Here is a 14,016-nt window from a genome sequence, read left to right as displayed (position 1 = left end):
GGAAAGGCTACACATTCCACTCCATCATTATGGTTTCGGCAATTGTGAAAAGGCAAATAACGAAACGGAGAGGGGGGAAATACAGAACAGAAGGAACGTGCCTTCTGGAACAGCGTCTTTCTTAAGGCACTGGAATCCCAGGTATGGAGTGACGAAGGGTGGCGGGAGGAGGGTCCCCGGGCGCCGCGCCGTTCGGGTGGCAGGAGGTCCGCGAGCAGGGCTCGCGCTCCCCGGGAGCCCGAGCCGAGGGAGAATGAATTCCAGCCGCACATTCCCGCAGTTCTTCGCAGGAACTTCTCCCTCTCTTTCCCCTCCCCGGGGCACACACCAGCCTGGCGCGGCTCCCACCCAGCTCTTTTCTCAGAGCCCAGACCTACGGCGTCGACGGAACGGAGTGCCCTTCCCATTGGCCCGAGCGTCCTTCCCCGAGGTGGCACCGTCCGCCTGATTGGCTGGCCACTCCCGACCCCCCGCCCACCCTGCGCTCGGGTTGCCCGGCTCCCCGCCCCCCAGCATTGCCCGGAGCCTCCGCCCTCCCGGCTCCCTCCGCCGGCCCAGCCCGGCTCCACTCGACTCGCGCGGGGACCCGACCTGCGCGCCGACCGACCTGCGCGCTGGCCCCGCCCCCGAGGAGCGCCTATAAATGCAGCTGCGCGTCGGGCCGGCCCGGAGCGGGGAGGAGGTGTGGCTGTGAGTCAGTGCCGGGCGCGGGGAAACCTCCGGCGCGGGGGAGCGAGGCGGCGGCAGCGGCGGCGGCGACCCGGCTATAGTCGGAGCTCCGAAGGGAGTGACTAGGGACCCTGGTGGGCTGCTTTCCTTCCGGTGCTTTTGGTATTTATTGCCTTTTGGTCCCGGCCGAGTGTCGCCCACTGAGCAGAGATCCCCTCGCAAAACCCGGAGCGACCCTCCAGTCAATTGTTGGGCACGGGATCACTGAGAGCTTTGCGGTGCCCGGAGCGCGTACGGAGCGCGCGGGTCGCGAAGGCAAGGGGAGTGGAGCCGGCCGCGGGCGGGGGCTCGGCGCTCGCTTGCCTCCCTCGCTCGCCCTAGCGGGTCCACTCGCGCAGGGCGCAGGGCGCGCGCAATGAAGGCGGTGAGCCCGGTGCGCCCCTCGGGCCGCAAGGCGCCGTCGGGCTGCGGCGGCGGGGAGCTGGCGCTGCGCTGCCTGGCCGAGCACGGCCACAGCCTGGGCGGCTCGGCGGCCGCGGCGGCGGCGGCGGCGGCCGCGCGCTGCAAGGCGGCCGAGGCCGCGGCCGACGAGCCGGCGCTGTGCCTGCAGTGCGATATGAACGACTGCTACAGCCGCCTGCGAAGGCTGGTGCCCACCATCCCGCCCAACAAGAAAGTCAGCAAAGTGGAGATCCTGCAGCACGTTATCGACTACATCCTGGACCTGCAGCTGGCGCTGGAGACGCATCCGGCTCTGCTGAGGCAGCCGCCGCCGCCGGCGCCACCGCACCACCCGGCCGGGACCTGTCCGGCCGCGCCGCCGCGGACTCCGCTCACGGCGCTCAACACCGACCCGGTGAGAGGCCCGGCGCCCGCGGGGGTCCAGGAGGGCGGGGACTGGGTGGCGGGCCGCGGGAGCTCCCCTTCCTCGGGGCCAGGGCGGCCGAAGATGACCGCACCCCTCAACCCCCCTTCTCCTGGGCGTCTGGGGCCGCCAGCGGCTGGCTGGGCGCCGCGAGCGCGGGTCCGGGTGAACGCGCGGGGCGGGACTGGGGTTGGGCGCATCCCGGGCTGTCAAGTCCAGCCTGTTTCCCCGGGGGGGGGGTCCCCAGGGCTGCAGGCCGGGGTGGGAGCATCCGCGCGCCAGCCTGGCTTCCCAGGACGAATCCGGGACAGTGACTCGTGCGGTGCGTGCGCTGCTAACCTTCCCTGGTGTTCCGTTGCTGTTCCAGGCCGGCGCGGTGAACAAGCAGGGCGACAGCATTCTGTGCCGCTGAGCCGCGCTGCCCAGGTGAGCGCGCCTTTCCCTTCCCAGGCGGCCGGTCGCCAGAGACGCCTGTCCTCCGGGGCGGCCGGGGCCAGGCACCGCAGTGTTCTTTGCCCCCAGCATTTCTGAGGGCAAACTCCCCAACCCCCGCTCTGCCTGCGGGCCAGCGAGCTGCTGAACCGGCACTTCGCTGTAGTAACTGGGGCTTCGCGCTGCATAGCGACGGGCCAGCTCTTGTCCCCACCACCCCCGGGCCTCCCCCCGGTGACCCACAGGCTCTAACTGCCCTCTTCCCCGCTGAGGGCGTGGAAACTGCGTTTCCCCTCCGCGCGTCCTGACCCCCACCGAGGGCGACGCGGCGGCGCCGGGGGGAGCGGGTCCCCTCGCGGGCTCCCGGGGAGCCCGCAGCTGGCTGGTCGGCGCGCGGCCGGCCGCGGGCTGCGGGGCTGTCTGGCCCGGCGGTTTGTTTTGGGTTGTTGATCAAGCATGTCTTGAGTTTGGTCGGTGGCGCCAGGCAGTCTGCAGCGGGAAGGTTCCCACACCCCCTCTATTCATTCCTCTTCCACAGGTGTGCGGCCGCCTGAGCCCGAGCCAGGAGGCCCGAGGGGGGAGCGGGAGTTAGAGAAAAAGGCTCCGAGGACGGGAGGAAGCAGCCGCAGACCCGGGGACGCTCGCGCCCGCATTCCAAGAGAGGGGAAGGAAAGAAAAAGAAAACTTGCATCTTTTTTTTTTTTTTTTTTTTGCACGTTCATAAACATTCTCCATCCGTATTCTCTTTTGTCTCTTCATTTATAACCGCTGTGAATTGTACATTTCTGTGTTTTTTGAGGTGCAGTTAAACTTTTGAGCTTAAGTGTTAACAGAACTGAAAAATAGAAAGTCAAGAGTAAATACGACTTTAGAAGCCTACTTGTGACCAAGGAGCTCAATTTTTGTTTTGAAGCTTTACTAATATACCAGAGCATTGTAGATATTTTTTGTTTTTTTTACATCTATTGTTTAAAATAGATGATTAAAACGGGGCAGGGAACTTTCTTTTCCCTGCAAGAATGTTACATACTGTATAGATAACTGAGTGACATTTCATACCATGTATATATAGAGATGTTCTATAAGTGTGAGAAAGTATATGCTTTAATAGACCACTGTAATTATAAGATATTTTTAATTAAATATTTTTTGTAAATATTATGTGTGTCTTTTTTAAATCTATGGGAATATTTCTTTTGGAAAATTATTTTTCAGCTCAGTTGCAGAGCTCTTGATATCTTGAATGTCCTTTCTGTTTGGCTTGCCTTTAATTTGTTTTTGTTTTGCGAAGTACCGTGCAGAATCGGAAGTAACAGTTATAGCTAGTGGTCCTGCATGACTGCATGAAATGTTTAATCACAAAATAAACTTGTCCTGAGTCCATTCAAATGTCTTTTCTTTAACCTAGATTGAAATCATTGTATTTGAAGCATACACGTTGGAAAGATACTTTATCAGCTTTTAAGTACAGGGCTTGATAGTGTAATATATACAGAGTCAATGTTTGTTATTTGTTTTTGATTGAGGTCAACATGGATTCTGAATGGTTTTGCATATGGAATGGGGAAATGCTTGGCTCCTTAAAGAGTTTATGGAATCTGTTTTATCAAAGTGAAAAAAAACGCTTATCATTCTTCATTTTACACTAAAGCTTCATGTCACTAAAGTTTCATATTTGTACAGATTATTTAAATCTTAGAAGTGAAAAATGTTCTCTGCTTGCTACCAAAGGACAACCTCTTGGAAATGAACACTTTCTGCTTTCCTTCCTCCAAAGAATATTAATAGGCAACAGTGAAAGAAAAAAAATAAAAAGGTATAATGGCAAATCCTTCAAGCAGGGATAAAAGTCGATCTTCAAACATTAACTTAAGTAGACCAAAAATTCTGATGACCGCATCTAGATTATTTTTTTATAAAAATGATTTTCACGATAGCTATGTTAGTTACCGGTAAACTACTGTCCAATTTCTTGTGATGTGTAACTTTTACATGTGAATATTAAAGTAGATTTATCTGTCTTGTACTGTGATTTCTGGTCTCATTTCTTCAAACTTCTGAGACTTTCTTTTCTAAGGAAGGTAATATTTTCTAGGTTAGATAGGACTGTCAGGGCCCGTGAACATTGTGCATTTAATGTGATCAGTACTTTACACACCAGTTAGATGGAATTTTTAGAGTGAGAATTAAGTAGGATTTAATTGGGTGCTTTGTAAATAGTCAACTGTGTGTATAACGTGGTCTGTTTGACTTTTAAAAGGAAAGGATTTGTTTCAGATTATACAAGAATGAAAGTATTATAGACCCAAGGGACTTTTTATGAGGTCAAAGTCAAATATGTATAGGAATATGAAATATCCTGGTGCCTAGTAGTCAGTGGAAATGGTAAAGTCTCAACAGAAATGAACAAAGTTAATGCTAAGAGGTTCAAATAAATCGAAAGGTTTTAAAAATCTGTCCTATCCATCCCCAGCATGGTATCCCCCTCAGCTTTGACATTTCACTGGTCTTAGGTATTTTTAGAATTTGATACATTTGATGTTGAGCCTTATAAAGTCAAAGGACTGCTTGTTTAGATGAGGTTTATTTTTATTTTCGATACTGTTCATTCTTGTCACACGTCAAGAGGAAAACACAAGAACACTGCTGGAATTCCAAATCTTAAGAATTCTAACGATTGCATTCTTTGTTATTAAATAGGGGGACAATTCCTCCTTTTTATTTGGCAGTTCAATTTCAGTAGGAAGCAAGTCACATGTGTGCTGTTGGTTGGAGTTAAGCATCTGTCAGCCTGACTGCTGAACCTGCCTAAGCCTTCAGGCTCATTTTAAACTTAGGCTGGGAAGATTATGAAGCTCAAAATAAATGGATAAATATTTTTGGTTTTTGAAGATAGGTGGTTGCTCTGGTTAATTTTATATTTGGGGCATGAAAAGCTGCTAAATGGGAAAAAAAGTTATAGATCCTACATTTTAGACAGTTGGCATTTTCCCCTTAGCTCTTCATGCAGCATTGGATGTCTTTAAAGAAACAAAGTGATTGTTTATTTTTTTAAAATTATTTGCAGTTGTGTAAGTTATTGCATCTATTAAAATGTTGTCTGTGTCCTAATCAAGCAACCAGATAACAAAAACATTTTGAGTGATTAAGCAAGTTCTAATTGTTCAGATAGCTGAACAGGAAAATATCCTGACTTCTCCTATTTCATGTCTGCTTTTCATTGTGTAGGCACAACCAAAGAGGAAGAATCATTTAAAACCTTCAATGGGAAAAAAAGTATCCCACAGTGGGATGTTGTTTCAAATGTGGTTATAAAATCTGAACATCTCAGACATCTCATGGTAAAGAAAGAAAACCCTTTTCATTTCAAATAACTAATAGACTCTGATATTGTGTAAATATTACTCAAGGTCATTGTCAAGCTTTAACTGAATTTTTAGAACTAAAAAAATTTGACCCCCCCCCAAATCTATTGTATTAAATGCCTTCTATAATAATAAATCTTCACTGAGCAAAGGCTTCTGAAGTTTGTGGTTTTTAATTGACTTCTGCTGAGTTATGCAATTTTTCATTATCAAGAATGGGGCTCTTGATGGATCACCTCAATTATTTACAGTGTTTCTTACCATGTGATGAAAAATGTGGCTTAAAAATGGTAATATGAACAGAAAGAAAATCTAGTTTGAATGCTAGGGAAAGCTTGTCTGCTCTTTGGTGTGTGCTAGGATAGGAAGCAATAATCCTAAAGAAGGAAAGAGGGTGATGTCCAGGGAAACGAGACCTCCTACCCACAACACACACACACACACACACACACAGTAAATAATGCAGACAGAAGGAAATTACTTCACAGTAGTACAGAACCAAATAAAACTAGCTCTGCCCTTTTAGCTGGCATGCTTTATATATATGTTAATCAGCTCAGATAGCCCTTGGATCTCAACAGGGCCAAACATCAAACCCTCCAGGCTTATACGGAAGAAAAACCTTCCTTTTGCTGCTTTGCAAGTCCAGGAAATTAATTTATCTTCCTCAGAATTGTTCTTAATAGGGCTGCCCTCTGTAGGTATTCTTCAGACCCAGATGATTTCTTTCAATTACAGCCCGTGATGTTTTGCTAAAATATTAATTATATTAATTAGAACCATCACCCAAAAGGTCTTAGGACTGTAATTTTACTTATGGAGTTCTACCTCGAGCAATAATAAAATCAATACCTTACAAAAGAAAACTCATAAAAAAAGCTAGATGAACTGCAGTCATATACCCTTAATTGAGAATGCTTTTAGATTTCCAATGAATTTTTAAGGTGTGTTTTGCTTTCAAGTGCCTGCTTCATATTGATTCCTATTCTGGCTTGTTCTAAAAAGTGTCCCCTAAGTGTGAAAGCTCTGGTCTGAACCCGCTGCCAAAGGGTTTCTCTGCTCACCCAAGCAAAGCGGCTCGGCAGGAAGGCTGCTGAGTGAGCTCCGTCATTCATAAGTCTCCACAGTGAACTCACACATGGGATATGACAAGAGGGCCATAAAAACTGAAGTTCATTTCAAAAGTCCTCTGAGTCCCGAAAAGAATAAACACATCCATTTCTGGGGAAAAAGAACCAAAATGTGTTACCTGCATCCCACTGGCTGAAATGTGACTACAGAGGAATTGAACTTAAAAATCTTTAAATTAGATAAAGACACTCAAGATAAATTGTGTGAATCCACCCACATTCTCCCCCCCAGAAGAAATCTCTTACTTTAGAAAAGAATATTCTAAGAAATTACATTAACTGTTGGCAAAATATGGAAATTCCTGGTGAACCAAGACACCATTATTTGCTTGAAATTACTGTTTTCAATTCTTTATGATAGAAAGTGCATTTCAGCACTTCTAGCATGCATATTAAATTCAAATTTAAATTTTTTTAAACCTTTTATTCCAAAATTTAATTTCCAAAGGCAAATATTTCAGTCCTACAGTCCGTTCTTTATGCAAATTTGTATATTTTAGAATGTTTCTTAAATATTTACTGAAATGTTTTAAATATTTTCTTAAATATTTTAAGCATTTAAAAAAATATTTAGTACACCCTTCATAAGCTTTAACCTCAGTAATCAATTGAGAGACTAGCTCTGTGTGTGTGTGTGTTTAGCTAAAAATAGTTAACCAACATACAGAACATTATCTTTCAAAACGGAGTTTCTCTCTAAAAAGTAAATAAACTGTATTAAGCTTCCTCCATTCTCTCTTCACTTTAAATTCTAAGATTGGAGATTTCCATAAAGATGCACCCTGCATTTTTTTGGACCTCTCTAAGTTTATATGCAGGATAGAAAATAAAGAACAAATCAATCATCATGTTTATCAGATCCTAGAATTTGGCTAAATCTCATAAGTAAAATGAGAAAAAAAAAACAGAAGGGGTTCGTACTTATGTTAACCTCAGAGAAAGCCAGGGAAATAGACCTAAACTTGTTGACATAAATTTTACACCTCACTTCAGCAATAATTCTTGGAAACACTTTTCATACGTGTTGAACCTAAGCCCGTGGCCATAATAAAAACAAAGTCGGCTCCTTAGGGTAGAAGACTATGCTACAGTGCCTAACCAGGGCCTGGCAAAATATTTGTTAAACTGAATTAGCAATGTCCCCTTAATAGAGTATCTTCCCGCTGCTCTCAGTTACTCCCTGCCCCTGCATCCACACTGAATCACCCTGAGCTTCAGACCAATATATCTCACTGCCTTCCCATCCTCTCTGCCCCTTGAAGTGCAGTAGATTTGAATCAGGATTTACAGTCTCCTGTAAACCTGCCCCTCCTTCTGGAGTCCTTCTTGTCTTTGTCAGCTTGGGCTGCTATTACAAAGTCCCAGAGACTGGGCAGCTTCAATGACAAACGCTTCTCACCGTTCTGGAGTCTGGAAAGTTTAAGACCAAGGTGCCAGCTCATTTGGTTCCTAGAGGTCACTGCCGTTGTCGGATGAGCACCGCAGTTCACACGCTTCCTTCAGATCCCCACAGTCACACCTGGCGCTAGGCTTACCCCTTAGAGCTGCACCACAAGATGCGAAAAGAACCCGGGGCCTGGACGTAAGGAGCCTTCAACTATCGTTTCCCACCCATCTTTTCTCCCCTCTCCTTCTGGCTGCCCTCGACGTACATTCTGTGCTTCACCCGTACCTAAGGTCTTGTCCGTACGTGCTCAATGGCAAACCATGCTTCTCTCTCTAATCTGGACAGCATGGTAGGTTTCCCGAGAGTTAGGAGGAGAGCAGGCTCAGAGGGATCAGGGGATGCAGGGGGGGCACCTGCTCAGCCGTCCAAACCAGCTAAGTCGACTTGCCCATCTGTGGGTAAGGGCTGACCTATATGACCTCCAAAAGGGTATGCTCTGTCATGCTTCTCTTTCTCTGCACATGGTGTTACTCTTGCTGGATCCCACGGCCCCCCACTGCCAGTCTAGGCTGTTCCTGAACCCACCATCCTTCAAGACCCAACTGTCATCTCTTCTGCAAAAATTATACGATGCTTCTCCTCAGCACCCCCCAAACAGCCACCACCACTCATGCTATAGTGTAATGATTTTCACATGACTTGTTTCCTGTAGACTCCTGACCCTCCAGGGAATCCAGACCACAAAGTACTAGAAGAACATTCCTGTAACTCCCTGTGCCAGCAAATCTCGCAAATTCTTTGCAATTCAAAATTGCAGTCGAGAGATTGTCATTATCTTTAAAAGCCTTTGGCTGCCTTAAACATGGGGAATAGATAAGTTGTGTGTTCTTGAGAATGAGGGAGTGTGGTCAGCCTTGGGCAAAGGGAGTTGGAAGAAGAGACTGAGGAGAGAAGAGGGAGAACAGATCCTGTACCCCGAAGGGCGGAGGAAACATTCCTGAGAGCAGTGGGAGAAGTAAACAAAGACACCTCAGTGCCAGAGATGAAAATGTGGGGCCAGGACGTGATGCGTCAGGGCGGAACAGCAGGCAGGGGCACCCAGCAAGACTGTGTGATCATGTATGTTTTAGGCCTTTGTTCTCATGGATTGGTGAAGTGACACGGGATAGATCAGCCACAATAAATGCAGTGAAGCCTCATGAGTCACTTATGAAAACACAATCTTGCTGCATAAGTAAAAAAAACCTTTTACAGATAGAAGTTTCATTCCCCCTACTGTGAACTAGAAGCAGATTCGCATGATTAGTAACCTGAAACACGTCTTGTAACTTTCCTCTCATTTTTCAGTGAAGGAGGCAGAGGTCCAAAAGTCGAGGTGGTGGAGTCAGGCCTCGCACCTGGTTTCTCTGTCTCTCACCCTGGGCCACAAAACTCCGTATAGACGGGTTCTATTCCAGTTTATTCGGAAGTGGCTTATCTCAGTCCGTATTCTAATCTACAAATTGCCTCCTGTTCTTTCCTAAGAAGGTGTGGGTTCAAACCCTAAGCAAATAATCATTAAGTGCAGGACTGATCTGGCTGCCCTATGAAGAGAACAGGTAAAGAACTTGTGTAACAAGGATCACGTATTTCAAAGCTCTCTGGCAAAGGAGCAAAGGAAGTTCCACGGAGAAAGGATAGCCTTTTCAACAAATGATGCTGTAACAATGAGATGTCCATATAAAAAAAAAGAATTTAGACACAGAACTTACACTTCTCACAAAGATTAACTTGACTGGGATCACAGACCTGCATGTAAAGTGCAAAACCATAAAACACAGGAGGAGATTTGTGTAACTTTGGGTTTGGTGATAAGTTTTTAGAAACAACACCAAAAGCATGAAAGAATTTCAACCTTTGCTGTCCTTCACAGTCACGTCCACCAAAGCTGTGTGTGCAGACCCACCCTCCAGTCAGTGGAGGCAGAGGGGTTCTGGGCAGGGCCACAGGCTCTCAGGCCAAACCAAAAGACTTGGGTGCTACGCAGAGCTCTGCAACTAATAGTTGTGCCCCTTCACAGGAGTAACTTTTCCAAGTTTCAGTGGCCACGTCTGTAAAATGGGTATATAATAATAATTACCTAGCACAGAAGGTTCCTGAAAGATAAAAAAAAGTAACATATATAAAAATATTTTAAAGGACAATGGTTGTGATTTTATGTATATATATCATCTGGAGAGATTTCTAAACTTTAGATTCCTGAGTTCCACCCCCCGCCCCTTCCTCCTACCACTGAGATTCTGATTCATTAAGTGTAGGGTAGGAACTAGGAATCTGAATTTTAGCTTTTCCCTGGTGAGTCTGGGGCAAGTCTCCCAGGAACCCTATTTTGAGAAACATTATTGTAACCATAAAATGTTACGTAGGTTTTGGCTGTTATTGTTAGGCCACACCTGGTATATTTCTACTTTCTTTTTGATACCACTTTCCAAGTTTCCTGAAGCTCTAATCAAGTAAAGAGGAGTTAATACAATGTCAACAGAAGGTCATGGCAATAATATCTGGTGTGAAGAGGGATGTGGTACTAGTAGGAAATGCCGAAGAGGTAGCTGCCTCAAAAGCGAGGCTGTGGGGAGGGGGAGTGTGTCCCTGGGACAAGTCCATGGTCAAGATGCCGAGTCCTCCATACACTTGTTTCTCATTGCAGTCTTTCTATGAGTCCAAACATTCATAATAACCTACTTTGCTTTACCTATCCCATTAAATCTTAAATTTCCTAAGGACATTTTCTACCCTCTTATGTGCAATTACTTCTTATATTACATTATCTCATGACATCTATGTGATGACCTAAAAAATGTTTGGAAAAGGTTTGTCTGCACAGGAAGCCATGAGCAGTGTTACTTTCATGGTAAAGAGATTCTTTTGGATAAACAAATTTAGAAAAATATTTCACTTCCCTTAGTATATTACATCATCCTAAGGGATTGCCTTTAATACGATGTAGAAAAATAGTACACCTGGTCTTGCCCCCAACTGTTGTGTTTGCCTTAGAACTGTCCTAATCTGTGGCTATAAAATGTTAAAATAGTGGGTGCGTGTAAAATTGGGATATGGCACAATTAGTTGTGACTTAATATGATTTCTTCTTGGTAAAATTGTATATAGACTTTTATAAATTTAAAAGCAGTAGATAGAATAGCTTCAATTCTTCCAAAATTGAATACGAGCTTTATAAAAGGAAACATCAATAAGTTAGTGGAATTAGGTTCTGAGTTCTGCCACTTACTGTGTGGCCTCAGACAAGGTAGTCAACCTCTCTGAGCCTTATTGAAACTTTCTTTTATAGTGTGGTCACACTACTTAGCAATAAGAATCTTTTTGAGGACCATGTGTGCAAAGCCCTTAATATAGTACCAAACATACGAAATATTCAGTATATCCTAGTGCCTTTCCTCTAATCATTCCTGCCGCTTTTCATCGTCTATGATCTAAAAACATGCTTGCCTTCTTCCAGTAGGAAAAGGGCATTAACAAGAACGGAAGAGTAAGGAGTGTGTGTGCAACTGGGCCCTCAATATGGAAGGCACATTTTTCTAAAATGCACAACCATGTCAGGGACACCAAGATTTTAAACTTTCTAAGTGCAGAAACTATTTTCTGCCATTTCGTTCTCTCCAGAATAGCCCAGAGGCAATCTGTATACAGAAGACACAAATGCCATAAATGTGGATGGAAGAGAGAGGATTTGAGGAAAGATGGGAGCCTGAGGAGTAAGAAGAACTGCCGTGGTGAGGGGCAGAGGGAACAGATGATGGCCTGCAGGAAACCGAAACGGTGGCCTCCGTCTCTGCTGCTTTTGCTGTTACCATGGTCAGGCGGCATGCTTGTTTGCTTTTTGATCTATTTTCTGATAGATCGATAAGTACGACAGGACTGAGACAGATGCTGAGGATGGGGGCAGAGGAAGCAACTCTACACATTAAACACCCGGATTCAGGGCTGAATAATCTGTCACCCTACTAATATTCCCCTGGTAGAGAAACAATTTTGAAAATCAAAGACCTAACACAAGAGTGGCACACGATATCCCAAATTACGGTATTTCAGAAAAAGACTATAGTGAAAAGAAGCATAAAAATTGTATATTTCTCCATGGCTTAGAGCAGTACATCTTTTATAGTGTATGTTTTTAATGCTTTGCCCCAAATTAAACTGAGAGTCCTTCAGCAGGGGAAAGAGGCGAATGTTTGGGAGTTCATTGTGTCACTTGCAGTCCTTCCGTGAATCCTAACACAAGATTTCTGAAATAAACTCAAATTCTCTCATTTGATTGCTAAGGAAACTGAGGCTCTGAAAGGTAAAAATGTGCCTTTTGTAAAACGATGGGAGGTAGGGATGGAGCCGCCAGCAAAATTCAGGCTTCCAACTTGCAGTCAAGGAGACTTAGTGAAGTTCAATAGACAGTCTAGTTATATGACATCAGGTTCCTGTTTGTTCTGATGCATGGATTCCTTTATTCCTCTTGTAAAAATTCTGTAAGCACAGCCTTTTTTTTTTCATTTATAATTTGAGGACTGACTGGGGTCATTCCTGAGAGATCTGTGTTCCTCAGGGAACAACCTATTTTTTTGAAACTCTAGAGCTGACTGCTCTGGAAGGAGAAATCCATCTTTTCATTTAGAATCATTTTGGATTATATTATCTACAAGTAGAATCCAAGAAGATCTACCTACACATGACTCACATGTCCTTAATGACCCTGCAGGGCACTAGAGAGCCTAGCAATTTGTTTATTGATTTGCAGCTCTAATTTCATGACATGTGAAACACCAGTAAAAAAATAATCTCCTGCCCCAGTATTTTAGAGAATACAAAGAAATACACAATCACTGTAGCCTGGTTAGCTCTTGCCAAGTCTGGTTTTTATGATTATACATATGAAGAGAATCCTCTGTTCGCCAACATCTATAAAGGGGCTGATTCCCCCAACTCTATAGTAATTGTTTAATGTTCCATCGGTCCAAAATTTTAGGGCATGTTTCTCAGAAACTCTTTGTCTAGCATCAGGTATGTATCTAAACAGTACAGCAGCTGTTCATTTTTAGGTTACCAAAAAATAAAAAATAAAAAACGTGCATTTTCCTAAGTCTTAATGGAAACCCTTTATGGTTTAAATATTTTGACTTGTCATTCTCATAAATATTCTGACTTGTTGATGGAGTAAAAAAAAATCTTTAATTCTTTCTAGAAATCAAAATAAACAGAGGGTTCAACTTTTAAGAGGCAACATCTTCTAGATTCCTTATGTAGTCTGATGTTCTCTTGGTAGATTGAAATGATTTTAAAATACTTTTAATTAAAAAATCAAGAGTAAAAATAAATACTTAAAACCAAGTCAAAAAAACAACAACAGATTTCATAAGCCTTGCAATATTATTTCAGGATTTATTTTAAAAATAAGATTTCCTTTTGTTCACTGTTCCTTCCTGCCAAAAGACACAGAAGAACTTCTCCGTGAAGCTGTGTTTGAGGTCGATACCTGATTAACACTCTTTAGCAAACAGGATCATAAAGAGGTCCACTGGGTCACCTTAGGGGTGAAATCCTTTCTTGAATGGAGTTGAGAACCGTGGATTCAACCCAAGGGCTTCAGGCCTCCTCCCCTTCAGCAGTGTTTCCCTCTTCACCCTACCTGTGCCCAGCCTTCTGAATCCCAGGCTCCAGGGAGCTGGGGCCTATCCTTCCTATCACAAACTTTCTTCTGGAAGCCCTGGAAAATCTCAAAGAGAATCGCCTTCCTGTCACATCCTGGGTCTCACACCCTGTGGAATTCACCAGTAGGAAGGGGCTGGTCCTGCTCACTTCAGAGAATCAACGAAAGCGCTTACAAGAGAGTAGAAGCATACAGGTGCTAGCCTCTCCACCTCACACTGGCTGACCGTTTTTCTTGTGCTCAGGCCCTGACTTTGCTGACATTGCCATGGTAATATGTATTTTTTAATCACTAAATAACATGGCATGAGGTTGCCATGGTGGGCAATAGGCCTACACTTGCCCTCAACATCACCAAAGCTCATTAGATCCCATTAATCAAATATTTGCTTTTACATTAAACACACAGTTCTAGAAACACAAATTTCTGGCACAGCTAATCCTTGCCTGACATGAGTTTTGATAAACCGGCAA

The 14,016-nt window shown here is 44.7% G+C and overlaps 1 protein-coding gene across 1 annotated transcript; it reads left to right on the top strand.

Annotated features, from left to right (window-relative positions):
- The first annotated feature begins 747 nt into the window (after nucleotides 1-747).
- Nucleotides 748-3,992, top strand: ID4 (inhibitor of DNA binding 4). The gene is made up of 3 exons (XM_087820622.1): nucleotides 748-1,525; nucleotides 1,902-1,960; nucleotides 2,505-3,992. Exons 1-2 carry the CDS (start codon nucleotides 1,085-1,087, stop codon nucleotides 1,944-1,946), a joined length of 486 nt encoding a protein of 161 aa, XP_087676748.1. The 5' UTR covers nucleotides 748-1,084; the 3' UTR covers nucleotides 1,947-1,960; nucleotides 2,505-3,992.
- The last annotated feature ends 10,024 nt before the right edge of the window (nucleotides 3,993-14,016 follow it).

This window comes from Miniopterus natalensis, chromosome 9 (genome assembly GCF_054644295.1).
Source record: "Miniopterus natalensis isolate mMinNat1 chromosome 9, mMinNat1.hap1, whole genome shotgun sequence".
Lineage (NCBI taxonomy): Eukaryota > Metazoa > Chordata > Mammalia > Chiroptera > Miniopteridae > Miniopterus > Miniopterus natalensis.
Note: the sequence above shows the minus strand (reverse complement) of the source record. Positions and strands in the feature narration are given on the sequence as shown.

Coding starts and splice junctions, on each gene's coding strand:
- ID4 (XM_087820622.1), top strand. CDS start 1,085: ATGAAGGCGGTGAGCCCGGTGCGCCCCTCGGGCCGCAAGGCGCCGTCG. Junction 1,526..1,901: donor CGGCGCTCAACACCGACCCG/GTGAGAGGCCCG, acceptor TTGCTGTTCCAG/GCCGGCGCGGTGAACAAGCA.